Source organism: Hemitrygon akajei, chromosome 7 (assembly GCF_048418815.1).
Source record: "Hemitrygon akajei chromosome 7, sHemAka1.3, whole genome shotgun sequence".
Lineage (NCBI taxonomy): Eukaryota > Metazoa > Chordata > Chondrichthyes > Myliobatiformes > Dasyatidae > Hemitrygon > Hemitrygon akajei.
Window position 1 is genome coordinate 139,421,934 of NC_133130.1, and position 17,828 is coordinate 139,439,761.

General features: G+C 42.8%; 1 protein-coding gene across 3 annotated transcripts in view; it reads left to right on the forward strand.

Moving 5' to 3' along the window:
- The first annotated feature begins 381 nt into the window (after positions 1-381).
- Positions 382-17,828, forward strand: part of glipr2 (GLI pathogenesis-related 2) — a 62,007-nt gene continuing 44,560 nt past the window's right edge. Inside the window, exons 1-2 of one of the 3 annotated variants that reach the window (XM_073052089.1) lie at positions 382-454; positions 808-995. In XM_073052089.1, coding sequence (XP_072908190.1) covers positions 911-995 — 85 coding nt within the window. In that variant the 5' untranslated portion in view covers positions 382-454; positions 808-910. Of the gene's footprint in view, positions 455-512; positions 996-14,361; positions 14,443-17,828 lie in introns of those variants that run through there. The other 2 variants (XM_073052090.1, XM_073052091.1) reach the window with 2 other exon arrangements.

Here is a 17,828-nt window from a genome sequence, read left to right on the forward strand (position 1 = left end):
CTTCAGCTCATGTTGTCGATATTTATTGCTTATTTATTTATTTTTGATGGTGGTGGTGGTTTTGATGATTATTATTATTTATTCTTTTGTGTGGTTGCACAGATTGTTGTCTTTTGCACACTGGTTAAATGACCAAGTTGGTGCAGTCTTTCATTCACTATATTATGGTTATTATTCTGTTATGGATTTATTGAGTATGCCCTCAAGAAAATGAATTTCAGGGTGTATATGGTGTCACATACGTACTTTGATAATAAATTTACTTTGAACTTTTCATAGCTGAGCAGGAGCACAAGGCAGCCAATCTGCTCGTCACTTCTGGGTAATAGATAACACAGAACATGCGGACCATGTGGCTCTTTCACATCCCTATCAGTCAGCGTCAGCCTGCCCTATCTTATTCAGTCTGGGCCCTTGGGATGTACAGACATCCATGGGTCTTAATAACCATGAGGTGAGCTGCTGTTAAGTGAAGCATAGGATAATTATACTTGTATTGTGCTCTTTCAAAGTTTAGAATGTTTCAACCCGCTTCTCAAGAGCCTGTGCTAAATCTGAATGAACCATGTGATAAGTGTAAGGACGGGTAACCAATAGCATGTTCGGACGCAACTTACAAAGGCAAGGGAAGAGGAGAAATTTTCCGTTCAGGGAATGCTGCAGTTGGAGTGCTGCATTGAAGAGGAGGCAGGCGAGCAACCCCAATCTCTCAGAGAGGGAGAAGCACAATGCCGCAGTCTGAGCTCATTTTCTCTCCTGGTGCTGCAGCTGCTGCTGATTCCCGAGTCTCCTTCACTTCTCTTTCAGGTGATAATTGTGCTGGAATTGTGAACGAATAAAGGATGCAGCAGGAGAAAGGCTGTTAATCTGGAAATCATTCATCCAGTGAGAAGGGCCAGAATACCTGCTGATGCCTTCAACACTGCAGTCCGATGACACACTGCACCGGAAAATTCCTGATTCCAGCAAGGCCCTATCAAGTCTGCAGGACCCAGGTACAGTGTATAATGCTGTTGCCCAATATATCACTGCAAGCTTGTTCATTGGCTAATTGCCTATTTTCTCCAAGCTTCCCCACTCCGTCAAAGAGGCAGTCCAAATTCATAGGCCTTCATTACAGTGCCCCTGTGATTATCCTTCATGCTTGAGATCAAAATAAGATTATAATATGAAATTTCAGTGACATTCAACCTAATTACATTAAGCCTCTATTTGATGGTGATCTTTTTGTCATTAAAATTATAATCACCCATTCAGTTGCCTTTTTAATTTGTCCAACAGCATCTGTGATTTTTTAACTTATGCTCTGTATAGTTTGAAAAGCAAAAAACTGCATATGTCCCTAATCTGAAATAAAAACAGAAAATGCCAGGAAAATGTATCAGATTGGGGAAAATTCATGAAAAGAGAAACAGTTAATAACTGAGATCAAATATCCTTGATCAGAACTGAGAAAGGGAGTTGGTCTAAGATTGGAAGAGAAGGTGGGGAGGACAATATCTGAAACTGGGTGAAATGATGCCATCATTAACTGGAGAGTTTGGTTCCTTAGTCAGTTTGATATGTTGCTAATGTTGTTTAGACTGCCCGACAGGGATTTGCCCAACAATCCAGAATGTACAAATGATGGAAAAGAGCTGGAGAAGGATGGAATATAAAAATGGCTGATCCTGAGACAGACAGAAAGAAAGAGAAAGTTATACAGTGTATGGATATTGGTGAGGCTGAAATGAGAGACACACAAGAGATTTGCAGATGGTGGGAATCTTGAGCAAAGCACACTAAATGCCAGAGGAACTCAGTAGATGAAGCAGCATCTATGGAGGGAAATGAAACGTTGATTGTTTATTTTCTCCATAGATGCAGAGTGACCTGCTGTCTTTCTCCAGTATTTTGTGTGTGTTCCTTTGAAATTGGAATTGGTTTATTGTTGTCATGTGTACCGAGATACAATGAAAAGCTTGTCCTGCATACTGCTCACGCAAATCAATCCCTTACACAGTACATTGAGGTAGAACAAGATAAGCTAATAACAGAATGCAAAATAAAGTGTAACAGGGACAGAGAACATATTATTCAGGTAGACAATAATGTGCAAGATCATAATGAGATAAGTGTCAGGTCAAGAGTCCATCTCATTGTATTAGGGAACAATTCAACGGTTTTCTAACAGTGTGATAGAAGCTGTCTTTGATCTTTGTGATATATGCCTTCGGTCTTTTGTATTTTCTGCCCAATGGGAGAAGGGAGACAATACCAGTCCCGGACCAGTGTCAATTGGAGCAGGGATAACTTGCTATAATGGGCTACCAAACAAAGTCGAGCAGCATTGCTGTCAACACCACATCCGTTCCCAAAGAGCTTTGAACCGAAGGAGGTCGGTATATTCCAATATTTGGAATATTGCGTTCTGCTTTGGTCACCCTGCTGTAGGAAAGATGCTGGTAAGAGTACAGAGGAGATTTACAAGGATGTTGCCAGGACCTGAGGAACTGAGTTATGGAAAGAGGTTGAGCAATTTGGGTCTTTTTTTTCATTGCAGCATAGAAGAATGAAGGGTGATCTTACAGAGGTGTATAAAATCATAATAGCCACAGATTGGATGAACGCATAGTCTTTTCCCCCCAAGGTTGGGTAATTTTGCTCAAGACTAGAGGATATGTGAGAGGGGAAAGATTTAATAGGAACCTGAGTGGCAATTTTTTCTTCCAGAGAGTGATCAGTATATGGAATGAGCTGCCAGAGAAAGTGGTTTTGGCAGGTGTAGGCCTCCGTTAGTCTCGATGGACCATGGATTTGCACCTTGGAAAGTTTCCAGGGCACAAGCCTGGGCAAGGTTTTTTTTTGTGGAAGACCGGCAGATGCCCAAGCTGCAAGTCTCCCCTCTCCACACCACCGATGTTGTCCAAGGGAAGGGCATTAGGACCCATACAGCTTGGCACCGGTGTTGTCGCAGAGAAATGTGTGGTTAAGTGCCTTGCTCAAGGGCACACACGCAAGCCTCAGCCAAGGCTCGAGCTAGCGACGTTCAAATAACTAGACAAACGCCTGAACAACTTGGCCACACGCCAACACTTTCACCAGGTACATTAACAACATTGGACAGGAAAGGTTTAGACTAATATGGCCAAACACAGGCAAATGGGATTAACTTTGATGGGAACCTTGGTTGGCAAGGGCCAAATAGGCTGCCAGGCCCATTTCTGTTCCGTATGAATCTATGACTCTATTATCAGAAGTTGGAGAATTCAGTATTGAGTTCTACAGATGACAGGATGCCCTGACAGAGAGGGGAAAAAAGCAAGCTGCAGTTTCTCAAGTTTGCATTGGGCCTTGGTGTAACACTTCGGGAGGCTGCAGACAGAGAGGTCAGGGTGGGACAAGGATGCAATGGCAGGAAACCAGGAGCTCCAGGTCACTCCTGCAAACTGAACACCAGCACTCCACAAGTGATCACCCATACCCATATTTTGTTCCTCCAGTGTAGAGAAGACCACAAGGTGATAATAAATACAGTACACTGGACAGGAAGAAGTGCAAGGGCTTCACCTGGGAAGGTTGTTCAGATCCCTGGATGGAGTGAATGGAAGAGGCTGGGACTGCATCCCCTTCAGGGTAATCTCCCTGGGAGACTGGTCAGGCAGTCGTGAAGAGACTGATCATTAAGAACCCACACCATCCAGCATACGCCCACTTCTCATTACTAGTATCAGAAAGAAAGTACAGGAGTCTCAAGACCCACACTCAATGTTTTCGGAACAGCTTCTTGCTCTTAACATCTGATTTCAGAGCGGTCCACGACCTTGCTATTCCTCTTTTGCACTATTTATTAATTAATTTTTGTATCTTATAGTAATTGTTTATATCACACTGCTGGTTCAGAAAAAAAAAAAAAATTTCACAACTTCTGTCCATGATGGTGAAATGCCAAAAGGGGAGGGGAGGGGAATATGTGTCTGGTGGAGTACACTCATTAGGCATAGAAGCAGGGTCCTCTAGGTCCGTGCCCACCACCAACTGTCCTTGCGTTCTAATCCAATATACCCGCATTTGGTTTGTAGCTTCCTGTACTTCGCAACTCAAGGGCTCGATTGGTGGAGCGGTCTCCTCCTGCATTGAAATAAGTCTGTACGAAACCATTAAAAAGCAAAAGCTGCTTCTGCTGGGAATCTGAAATAAAAACAGAAATATTTGGAGATATTCAACAGGTCGAGAAGCATTTATAAAAAGAAAAATAAATGTTATATTTCACGCAAATGGTCTTTCAGATCTTTTAGGTCTTCATCCTGAAACGTTAACTTGTGTTTCTCTCTCTGTAGCTACTGCCTGAACTGATGAATATCTCCTGCATTTTCAGTCTGTATTAGAGAAGTGGTCCTTATCAGTTTTTAATCTGGGGGGGAGCAATGATTTTCAATTAATTAAGAGTGAAGGAGACAGTATTATGCGATTGAATTTCTGAGCAATTGCCAGCTCATTATCATGCTGCTCCTTGTCGGATTTTGTTCTGTGTTTTCTCCTTATTTCAGAAGTCCTACAGGGCCGTAAAGCAACTTGGGGGAATCCCAGAGCTGAGAACAGGGCTAAGGAAATGCAAGTCTTTTCCTTTGGTCTGCTCTTCTTGCACTGCTTGAGTTGTGCTGGAGGTTTGCTTTGTGAAAATCTAGCTACCTTTGGGGATTGAGGCACCGTTTCACTGCTGCTGAGGCAGGAAGTCATTGATTCATGTTCCATGAAACGAAGTACCGACAATTTATCTCACCCTAGATTTCAGATGAATTAAGATAAGTGAAGTGTGAAGCCGGTACAGAGTTGCTCACGCATGACTCAACCTATTCCTGGTGCAGTATAAATAGAAAATAGAACATCTGATCGGATATTGCACTGTAGTATCAATCTCGATCGTGTGTCAATTCCTCAGAATGAGAAATGAACAATCAACCTGCCACTCAGATAGAGATTGCTATCAAGAGGGATGGTTAATATCTTCAGTGAAGCTGAGTGAATGATTAAATGCAGGTTTCCAACACTGCAACATGTCTTACTGAAGGAATTCAGAACTTAGAACAGTACAGCACATTACAGGCCCTTCAGCCCACAGTGTTGTGCTGATCAGTCTAACCCTTCCCTCCTACACGGTCCATGAGCATTTATTTAAGTCCCTATCTTAAATGTCCCTAATGTATCAGCTGCTACCATCACCCTGGGCAACTCATTCCACTCTCTGTTAAAAATACTGCCTCTGTCAGTTCCCCTACACTTCCTCCACACACCTTTAATGAATGTCTTCTGGTATTGGCTATTCCTGGCCTGGGTAAAAGGTATTGGCTATGAAATCCACAGATTGACCATCCTCTCGCTAAAGAAATTCCTCCACATCTCCATTTTAAATGGCGGTCCCTTTGATCTAGGCTCCCGCCACACCATAGGAAACATCCTTGAATTGAATTGAATGATCTTTATTGTCATTATACATAGGTACAATGAAACTCTGTTTGGCTTCCTCTCAGGCAATTAAACAAAGTGGTAGATAAAAACAAGACAGTAATAGAAAAACAGTATTAAATAGATAAGTAGCAGAAAATAAGTTACAGCAGCACCAGAATATCACAGTAATGCACAAAGTGCCGTTAGTGCAAGTATTTGAGTCCTTGTGTGTGCTCACAGTTTCGGTCATTGTTCTGTGGGAGTGGTGTGATGGAGGCCACAGCTCTGGGGTAGAAGCTGTTCCTCAGTCTATTTGTTCTGGCTTTTAGTGTCCTGAACCTTTTGCTGGACGGCAGCAGGTCAAACAGGGAGTGGCCGGGGTGTGTGGTGTCTCTGGTTATGCTGATTGCTTTCCTCCTGAGTCTGCTGGAGTAGATGGTGTCCAGTCCTGGGAGCTCCATCCTGACAATTTGCTGGGCCGCTTTCACCACACGATGCAGGTCTTGTCGCTCAGTGGCTGTGCAGATGTGCATCCTTACCTCATCCACTGTATTGATGCCTTTCAACATCTGATAGATTTCAATGAATTCTTCTGAATTCCAAGGGCTACGGACCCAGAGCCATCAATCAATCCTCATAATGATAACCCTTTCATTCCCAATACTGTATTCCATCCGCTATGTCTTTGCCCAATCTCCTAATCTGTCCTTCTGCAGCCTCCCTGCCTCCTCACCACTACCTGCCCCTCCACCTACCTTCATATCATCCACAAACTTAGTGACAAAGTTATCAATTCCATCATCCAAATCATTGACATGTAACATAAAAAGAAGCAATCACAACACAGACCCCCCTGAGGAACACCACTAGTTACCAGCAGCTAACCAGAAAAGGCTCCTTTATTCCCACTCTTTGCCTTCTGCCGATCAGAAAACACTTTATTTATGTTGGCACCTTTCCTGTCACACCATGGGCTCCTAATTTGTTAAGCAGCCTCATGTGTGGCACCTTGTCAAAGGCTTCTGAGAATCCACGTACACAACATTCACCGATTCTCCTTTGTCTATCCTGCTTATTTCCTCGAAGGATTTCAACAGATTTGTCAGGCAAGATTTTCCCTTGAGGAAACCATGCTGACAACGGCCTATTTTATCATGTGGCTCCAAGTACCAAAACCACGTCCCTAACAATCGACTCCAACATCTTCCCAGCTACTGAGGTCAGACTAACTGGCCTATAATTTTCTTTTTTCTGCCTCTCTCCCTTCTTGAAGAGTGGGGTGGCATTTTCAATTTTCCAGTCCTCTGTAACAATGCCAGAATATACTGATTCCTGAAAGATCTTTACTAATGCCTTAATAATCCCTTCAGCCATCTTTTTTTAGAAACCTGACAAACTGATCCAGGTGATTTATTTACCTTCAGACTTCTCAGTCTCCCAAGCAACTTCTCCTTAATAACAGCAGCTTCACTCAGTTCTACCCCCTGACACTCTCAAGCTTCCGGCATACTGCTCGTGTTTTCCACAGTGAACACTAATGCAAAATACTTCTTCAATTTGTCCACCATTTCCTTGTCCCCCATCGGCTCTCTAATCAATTCTGTTTCATTGCACAACACCAAATCCAGAATAGCTGATCCCCTAGAGGGCTCAATCATGAGCTGCTCTAAAAAGCCACCTTGTCGGCATTCTACAATTCTCTCTCTTGAGATCCTAATTTTCCTGATCCACTTACACCTTGAAATCCCTCACGGCTATTGTAATATTGCCCTTCTGACAAGCTTTTTCTATCTGCTGTTGTAATTTGTAGACCACAGGTTTGGAGGCCTATATACAACTTCTATCAGGGTCTTTTTAACTCTTGCAATTTCTTAGCTCTACCTGCAAGGATTCTACATCTTCCAACCCACTGCCACCTCTTTCTAAGGATTTGATTTAATTTTATCATTTTTTACCAACAGAGCCACTCCATCCTCTCTGCCTACCTGCCTGTCCTTTTGATACAATATCCTTGGATATTAAGATCCCAGTTATACTCTTCTTTCAGCCTTGACTCAATGATGCCCACAACCTTATACCTGCCAATCTCTAACTACGCTACTACAAGTTCATCTACCTTATTCTGTATACTGTTGGTATTCCAAATAACGCCCTCAGTCCTGTATTCATTGCCCTTTTCGATATTGTCCTCCTTTTACATTTCACCTCATCCCGTTGACTGCAATATTGCCCCATCATCAGCCTGTCCTTGCTAGCAGTCTGACTACACACTGCCTCTGTCTGTTAACCAACTGGCCCATCTTCAGCCCTAGCACTCCACTTCCCACCCCCCTGCCAAATTAGTTCAAACCCTTCCGAACTGCTCTAGCCCTTGTGCTCTAGCTCCCACAAGGATATTGGTCCCCCTCGGTTTCATGTGTAACTTGCTCTTTTTGTACAAGTTGTACCTTCTCCAGAAGCGATCCTAATGATCCAGAGATCTGAATCCCTGCCACCTACACCAGTTCCTCAGCCATGCATTGATCTGCCAAATGCTTCTATTTTTACCCTCACAGGCGTGCGGCACATGCAGCAATTCAGAGATTAGTATTCTAGAAATCCAGTTTTTCAAATTACCACCTAGCTCCCTTAAATCTCTCTTCAAGACCTTCCCGCCTTTCCTCCCTATGTCATTGGTGCCAACATGTAATACCCTGGCTGCTCATCCTCCCCTGTAAGAATGCCCTGGACCTGATCCGAGACATCCTTAACCCTGGCACCTGGGAGCCAACATACCATGTGGGTTTCTCTTTCGTGTCCACAGAATCATGCCTCTATTCCACTAACTATGGAATTTCTATCATTGCTGCAATTCATTTCACTTCTTCTAAGCCACAATGCCAGACTTAGTACCAATCACTGGGGCTCCTGCCTAGTAGATCGCCCCCCTTAACAGTATCCAAAATGGTATACTTTTCATTGAGGGTAATGAACACAGGGCTACATTGCACTGTCTGCCCATTTCCTTTCCTTCTTCTGACAGTCACCCAGTTATCTGCTTCCTGCATTCTAGGGGTGACTACCTCCCAGTAGCCCCTATCTATCATTTCCACAGTCTCCCGTCTGAGCCAAATATCATCGAGCTGAAGCTCCAGTTCCTTAACGCATTCTCTGAGGAGCTGCAGCTCAGTGTACATGGAGCAGATGTGGTTACCTGGGAGGCTGTAGCTCTCACAGAATTCCCACATCTTGCACAAAGAACATAACTGCCCTTGGAGTCACTCTCTCTGCTCTAACTATGTCCTAACAGAGGGTGAATGAAGAATAAAGAAGAAGAAACTCACCAGATACTTAACTCACTGAAACTGATCTCGCATAAGCCTGATGAGCCAAAGCCAAAACCTCCCCACTCACACAATGGTCACTCCAACAATGACAAATCTATTTGTCCCTGCCTTATTTTATTTGCCCTTGCTAATAAATCATGTTCACCAATTGTCCACAGTTCAAAGTCCTGAAGACTGCGGCAAAGTGCTGCTTTTTCAATCTTCCTGTCTGACTCAAAGCATCCAAGACCCATAAATTTGCACTTAAGTAGCCCTATCGATAGTAACAATATGTTTTACATATTGATTTTAACACAGCTAAAACACCTTTATGGTTTCTAATAACAATATTAAATACCATTTGCACACAACCACAGAAAGAAATATTTGGATATGTTAATAATTTATGGTTTTGATGGACATCTGGAAAAAAACGTAGAGATGAAAAGGTTGAAAGGTGTGTAAAGGCAAAATCGGCAGCCATCTCAATGCTATCATCATACCTCATCTTAGCATCAAATATGACACCAAGTTTTTTAGCAATCTGTATGAATCTCAGGTAGCTGCCAAGGAAAGGGGTTATCCTGGTGGCTGGAAAATGGAGCTTTGATCTGTGGTCTGTTCGGATGGCCAGCTGAGTAAGAGTTCTTGTTACTGTGGCAGGGGTAGGAATTTGATGAAGGGATTCAAACTTGGAGTGCTGGGGAAGGTAAGTGTTAGTTTTGCTGATGCAGGACCTGACACAGGTTTTCAACCGGAGAAGTCAACGATGATTTTTTCCCCACAGATGCTTCTCGACCCGTTGAGCTCCTCCAGCAGCTTGTTTGTTGCTCCAGATTCCAGCATCTGTTTGGGAGATTCCAGTTTATTCATGGAAAAGTAGATCCCAAGGAGGGGTAACAGTGCACAACTCCACAGGGCTTAGGGATTGTTCTTTAAACAAGGTTGGTGATGGTAGGTTTTGAGGAGGAAAGTGCAGTACTCAGGTATAGTGAGATCAGTTCATAATACTGAAGGATCCTGAGAGAGAGATAGGTACCCAGAGGTCAGAGAAAGGTGGGTCAAGGCTGGAATAGGTCCCGAAGCAAGTAGCCCTGGTAAAACCAAAACTGAGCAGGGATGAACAGTCCATTACCGAGTGATGGTCCCTTAACAACACATCAACCACACATTTCATTACCTTTCTGGTTATTTAGGGTAGACTGATGGTTGGTCTTTGGGTGATACATTCTAACTGCTCCACCACTTGAGTGCCTTGAGGCATTGAATATTGCCAGAATGCTGAAAATCAAAACGCTGCAGATGTTGGAAATCAGAAATAAAAACAGCAAGTGCTGGAGATGTTCAATGGATTAGGCAGCACATTGTGGAATGAGAAACAGAGTTAGCACTTCCGGTCGTTTGAAGAGGTGAGGAAACAAGCAGGTTCTGAACTGTGGGTGGGGTGGGGGGGAGGAGGTGGAGGGGTATTTGTGAAAGGTTGGAGACTTAGATTGCTTAAATACATGAATGGAAGAACATTGGTGAATAATTCCATTGCAAGGGCGACATTGAGCTTCCAATAACTGTCTCATCAATTCCTGAAGGGTCTCGGCCCAAAATGTCAACTCTCCCTCCATAGATGCTGCTTGCCTTGCTGAGTTTCTCCAGCATTTTGGGTGTGTTGCTCATCAATTCCCTGTTGTGTTCCATGTTTTGCCTCTTAAGTTCTTCCGTTGAAGCTCAACATCAGTTTCAGGAACAGCTCTGTACAGGCATGCTTTACTCCTGAGCATCCTTGATTAAAGATCCTCAGCCTTTTCTCTCTCCACTGATGCTACCTAATCTGCTTGGGTGTTTCCATCATTTTCTTTAGGTTCAGATTTCTAGCAATTGCTATATCGTGCCTCCTCACAGTTTTAGAACATTGTTTATTTTTCGTGCTCTTATTCTCTGTAGCCAGAAAGCATTAAGTCACATGTGCAGCGTTGATCTCCAACCAACACAAATATTCCCTCTACTCTCTCTGTCCTGCCTCCTCTGTTTACCTAAAACACCTCTCCAAATTTGGTCAAGATATTGCTTTTAAACCTTAGCTTGGTTTCTCTCTCCACAGAAGCTGCCTGACAGCCTGCATATTTCCAGCATGTTCTGCTTTTGTGTCAGGACACTAGAATGTGGACTGGTTCCAGAACTTCTCCTGTATCAAGTGGTGCCTGTTGTTTCTTGAATAGCGCTAAATGATGCAAGCTGAAGAGTGGTTGTTTTGACAGTGGACTCCATAGGATAGAACCAATCAGTCAGTGGCTCAGCTTCACTGTTTGTAATTAAGTGTTGGCTAGGAATGAGGTGAGGAGAAGTTTCTTCACTCCAGAGTAGGGGTTCCCAACCTGGGGTCCACGGACCCCTTGTTTACTGGTATTTGTCCATGGCATAAACCCCTGCTCTAGAAGGTAGTGAATCTTTCAAGTTACCTACCCAAGACTCTTGTAAAGTCTCAGACTCTGATTATATTCAAAACAAATATGATAGGTACTACACAACTCACAGGATGAGTTAATACAGAAAAATGACAGAGGTAAAATCTTGATTATAATCTTATTATTAAACAACAGAGTAAAGGGCTGAACAAATTATCCCAGTTTGTATTATGTTCCTCTGCTTAAAGGAGATTGCAGACACAGCCTTGCCTTTAGTATGTATTTGTTTTCCTTCTCCATTGTTGAAGATACAGTTACAGCTATTCATTTGTGTCTTGTACTTAACTGTTTCCCATCATACACAGCAGAATGTAGCAAGTCTGCATTTCTGATTCAATTCTTTCTTCTGAACTAGTCCAGCGATATCTGATCAGCATGTGTTGTAGTATCAAAGTGATAGTCCTTGTTTTGAGCCCAAAGGTGTTCCTCACCTGTTCTTCTGCACTCCTGATTGAAGAGTAACTGCCCATCACTAGCTGAATGGCAATAACTGAGAGAGGGATATACCAGCCCTCAAGATTACAGCAGAACACAGTTCTGCTGTTGCTAATGTCCATGATGTCCAGTTTTGAGCTGTTGGATGATCTCAACAAAGGTTATGAGATAGTAAATCCTACCAATATTGTCATGCAAGATGCATCTGCGATAGGTGAGATTAAGAAACTGTTGCTCCCTTGTCTTATTCAATAACTTATACAAGTGTTTTCCAAGGGTGGGGGATCAAGAACAAGAGAACATGGGTTTAAGCTGAGAGGTGAGAGATTTAGTAGGAATCTGTGGAACAATTCTTTCACTCAGATACGGAAAGGGCTGCCAGAGGAAGTGTTAGAAACAGGTTCATCAGCATTTAAAATGTTAGGCCCTCTGTTGGTCGGTGTTGACTATGGATGTTGTATTTATCCAACTGGTGTTCAAAATAGAGAAGTTCTGAACCACCACCTATGAGAGGGCAGTAAGGATAAATTATTTGGGAGGTGGGTAGGTGAAAGGTTTCTATGTCCATGTATGATGGGTTTCCACCTGAAGGTCTTGAGATTTCATGGCATGGGGAGTCAGCACTGAAAAATCCGTCAGAACTATGTGCCAATGTCTGACCACTAGTGATAGATCTGTCCTATCAGTGGGAAAGGAGTTGAAATGGAGGAACCAGGGATGTTGGCTGCAGCAGTCAAGCTGTTGGTTACCCCATGTTTCCTATTTAGGCCAAAGCCTACATGCAGTTAGGAGTATTTTGTCAAATTGACTGGACTATACGTGTCTTTTAAAGTCAAAGAGTCATAGAGCAATATGGCATAAAAACAAACCAAAGAGGCTGCATCTATCAATTATCCCTTTACACTAATCCTACTCCAAACTACTTTATTCTCCCCACATTCCCATCAACTCACCGACAGACCAGGGCCGATTTGCACCGGCCAATTAACCTGCCACTGTGCTCATTTCTGGGATGTGAGAGACAACTGGACGCACAGGAAGAATCCACAGCTACAGGAAAACATGCAGCCTCCATCATGACAGCACCAGAGGTCCGAATTCAGCCTGGGTCTCTGGAACGGAGCAGCAGCAGCTTCTTCTTTTGGATGTGAGCTCCGTGTTGGCAATAATCTTCACCACTGCATGTTTAACACTGTGGGAAAAAATCAAACATGCAACCTGAAGTGTTAGTCTAATTTTGTGCCTGGAAACAATAGTTCCAGTGATTTATTTCAGGTAAAGTTAAAATAGGTGCATTAGGCACTGGTTTATCCAGTGATATTTCTTCAATTTCTAGGAAATTAACCATTAGGAGAGCTGTCCCACAGATACAAAGTCAAAGTCAAGTTTGTTGTCATATGTACAAGTGCATGTGTGCACAGGTACAATGGAGAACTTACTAGCAACACCATCACAGGCACATAGCATCAGATATGAAGGATTCACTAGAAAAACAAACACAGATTATGCACAACTTTTACCAGAAAAAACACATCTATGTGAGGACACAGCAGAGGTTTGAGCATGGCAAGAGATCGGATGCAGCCTTCATATCGGGGGATAAATCAGCAAGAACTGTGCTTTCCTGCACCATCAGGAAGGCAAAATGGGATTATTTACAGGGAATATACAGCCATTTCTGTGACAGAGGCATTCAGTCCATAACAGACTGAAAGTCCACCCTGCGTGGCAACAACAGGGAATCTTCTCTTTCTGACGGGCTGATTGACTTTTAACACTCAGTCTGAGGCAATGGAACAATGTTTCAGTGAGGAAGACTCTCCCCCGCCACCCCGTGTGCTCATGTTGCTGAAACACAACTGCACTGCTAGGTCCAGTTCAAACCAAATCATCAAGTTTGCTGATGACACCAGATTGGCCTCATCACAACAATGACAAGACAGCATACAGAGAGAATGTAGAGAAGCTGGAAGAATAGTGCAAGCACAACAAGTGAAGTCTCAACGTTGTCAAGAACAAAGAGGTGATCGTGGACTTCAGGAAGATGCAGGCTGACCACTTCTCACTGCAGATACATGCCTCCTCTATGGAGAAAGTTATGAGGACCAAGTTTCTGGGAGTGCACATAACGGACGATCTCACCTGCTCCCTCAGCACCATCTCTTCGGTCAAGAACACACAGCAGCATTTCCACTTCCTGAGGAGAGTGAGACAAGTGGTCTGATCAGCTGCATCACTCTCTGGAATGAGAATTGCAAAGCATTTGACCACAAGACGTAGCAAAGGGTTGCAAGGACTGCCAAAAGAATCACCAGGATCTCTCTTCCACCCATCGGAGATATTTACCAGTTGCACTGCGTGTGCAAGGCTTTTAGCATTGTCAGTGATCCCAGACAATAAACTGTACTTGAACAAACAGAGCAAAGCAAAGTATTGATTGTAATGCAAAGTGGTCATACTGAGACAAAATATAATGAGCAGGAACTGTTCTTGTACCATCAGCTGTGTAACTCTATTCTGCTGGTATGATTTCAGACTCTGTCACAAATGCAGCTGATGCCTAACTAACTAGAGTTTAATTCTCTGTGGTTAAAAAGTAGGTTAAGAAATTCTGCTTTGCTGTTGCACTTCTTGCCTCAACCAGCCTTTAGTTAGAACCTCCTACGATTTGTTATTTCACTTCCTTCTTAAAAACCTGTCAGATCAGTAAACGGTGCTTTCTGTGTGCTCGGCAGTTGTTCTGCTCTGAACTTCATGCAACTACATCAAAGTGAGAGAAGCATAATCTGCAAGACCTGCACCCCACATTGATACCGGTAAGAAACATAACTTATGTTGACTTAAAGTATGCAAAAAGTAATCTGTCTATATGGATGTGGAATATATTACGAGTACAGAGGACGCCATTCTATTAGAACGCTTATGTTCTTGGTTGGGATCCCTTCACTTGAATTGAAAGGTCCACTCAGGAAATGAAACCTAATTTTGTTCGCAGGATTAAGGAAATGATTTGAACTTCAGCATCAAGAGGAAACATGATGTACTGGAAAACTTGAATTTAAATCTAGAGCAGGAACAGGTGAAAATCAGCGAAGTGGTCTTCCCCTTCAATGCAGTGACTCTTTGGCATTCACTTACAGAGTACTCTGCCTTAATGTTGTTGCTGCACGGTTTCAGACTGGGACACTGTGTCGAGGGAAAGTATCCATCTGGATAAAACTGTGAGGGGCTGTCATGATCTTTCCAAGGTATCAGAGAGTCAGATTATTGAGTCATAGGGTCCAACCGAATAGAGCCACCATTCAGCCCAGCGTACTAATCCCATTTTCCTGTATCCTTCTATGTCTTTGTGATTCAATTGTTCAAAAAATACTTCTGAAATATGTGCATGTATTTTATTCTTAATCTCTGGACTCCAATCTTAGACTCCTCTGATTTGTAGATGTTTCCTACTATTCACTCTGTCAATGTCTTTAATCGCGATTACTTCAGTCAGGTCTGTTATGTTTTATAACTTCAAAACATTAAACTAATTCAAAAGAAGACACAGGAGTCCGAAATGTGAGTCTAACTTCAGGTATACTGTACTTTAAGCGAGGCATGCATGTATCTTGTGGTAGTGTGAGGACGTATGCAATTAACCTATTTATACATATAACCCACAACGAATTATTTTAAACAAACAAGAATACTTAATCAACAACATATTTACAAGTTTACTCAAGTATTACTGAAATATTAAATGCACAACACTCTTCCCTTCTTAGCTATAACCTCCAACTCAATAGAGAATGCATCTCAACTATATACACAGTATACTGTGCAATACAACTACTATATACAGACATTCACAGCACAATACGTCTTAACACGCCTCATTCAGGCCTAAAGATTTAATCACTGTGGAGGATTTCTTACTCTTATTGAGATATTGTCTTTTCTGACAAGGGGGTCACTCAGCTTGGCAGGTGAGACTTGTGGCCGTGAAACAATCTAATATTCTGGGTCCTCCTCCGTGGCGCTTGTAAGAGTTGACACTGAGACTGCAGGAAGTGGTTCTGACAATGGTGGCCACCTTTCTTCTTTTTTCTTCTAGTTTGTGCATCTTGATCTTGGGAAGATGCATTTAATTCACTGGAGTACTCTCATTAATTCATCTATTGCTCCCTTACCAATCTGATCTCTCTTCCTGGTTGCCTCATCCACAACATCATCTGATAAATCCTTTGTTTTTGTATCTCTATTGATTCCTTTCTTCTTAGCCTTCCATTTATCCAGCTGGGCTTTGGCCTTTGCATCTACTTTCAGCAGTTTTATTGTCTCTCACTTGACGTTCGTGCAATAACCTTAATGCATGTAGAGTGGATTCTGGTCCTTCATACTCACAAAAGCTGAACGCTTGCAACTTTCTTGAAGCTCCTTGAACTTTCTTCCAGCTTAAAACCAAGCCACATGTCACAATAACTGCCTGATTAATATATCAGAAGCTTCGTCAGATACGTTGCTGACAAAAACTGTGGTAATCAGACCCCTGCTTTCATTTCTTTCACACTTCCTCTGGGCAACATGGTCCTTTCTTGGTCCAATGTGCTTTCCAATCGGAGGCTTAGAGGTTAGCACCAATGCCTGTTTGTCTTCTATTGGACAACGGTTCATGGTAACCCATACAAGATGCTGGAGGAACTCAGCAAGCCAGACAGCATCAATGGTTAAAGAGCACAGTCAACATTTCAGCCCAAGACCCTTAAGCAGGATTGGAGAAAAAAAGATGAAGGGTAGAGTTAAAAGGTCGGGGTGGGGAGGGGAGGGAGAAACACAAGCTGATGGGTGAACTGGGAGGGGAAAGGGTGAAACAAAGAGCCAGGAAGTTGATTGGTGAAAGAGATACAAGGCTGAAGAAAGGGGAATCTAATTGGAGAGGACAGAAGGCCATGTAAGAAAGGGGGGAGGAGCACCCGAGATGGTCAGGCAAGGAGATAAGGTGAAAGAAAGAAAAGGGGGGTGGGGAATGATAAGGGGGGTCTGCTACTAGGAGTTTGAGAAATTAATGTTCATACCATCAGGTTGGAGGCTACTCAGATGAAATATAAGGTGTTGTTCTCCAACCTGAGTGTGGCCTCATCGCGACAGTAGAGGAGGCCGTAGATAGATATTTTGGAATGAGAGTGGAAAGTGAAATTAAATGGATAGCCACTGGGAGATCCTGCTTTTGCTGTGGCCACCCATTTTAGCATCTCGGCCCGAAATGATGACTGTTTTTCATAGTTGCTATCTGGCCTACTGAGTTACTCCAGCATTTTGTGTGTGTTGCTTACACTTCCAGCATCTGCAGATTTTCTCTTGTTTGTAAGTAGTTCCTGGTGTTCAGCATGGAGATGGTTGTGGCATCATCCAGTACCTTTCATAATTCACTTTCATTTGGCTTCTTTGCAGGAAATGGTGGATGGCCTATCTAGTTGCAGTTGTCTCAGCCACTCACACCCCCACAATGCCGGTCCTTCTGTTTTTACCACATACACGCTCAATGGGGCTCATTAGTTGTTGTATTTCACTGTTAAAAATGTCATTCCCACAGGAGTTCCCCTTTCTCCAGAGCAAGTCCTCAGCTGGATATTTACAGGCTTCAGTTTAGTATCTTTGAAATGTCGTTCAAACTCATTTTGTGGAATGACTAAAACAGCCAAATCAGTGTCCAATTCCATTTTAATTATTTTGCCATTCACTTCAAAGGAAGATATCAGAGACTAAAATTTGTGTCTAACTTTGGGTTTGCATTAAGCAAGGCACGCACGTTATCATATGGTAGCATGATGACAAATGCAATTCACATATTTATACATAGAACGCATAATCAATTATTTTAAATGAACAAGCTTGCTTCATCAACAACATATTTACAAAATTACTCAGATATTCCTGAAATATTAAATACTTAAGGTCCCTTCTTAGCTTACTCCAAGGAAATCAAATACAGCCTCACATTCACGCCCCGTAACTGAAACACTCATCCCAGACAACACCTTGAATTTCCTCTGCACCCTCTATAATGCAGTCACTTCCTTCCTACAGTGCAGAGACTGGAAGTGCACACAGTCCTGTAACTAGGACCTCATTAGTGTCTTATAAAATTATATCCGAAGTCTTAAGTTCTGTAACTCAGCTGCTGAAGAAAGTATCCCGTCTGCCTTCATCAGCCAGTGCT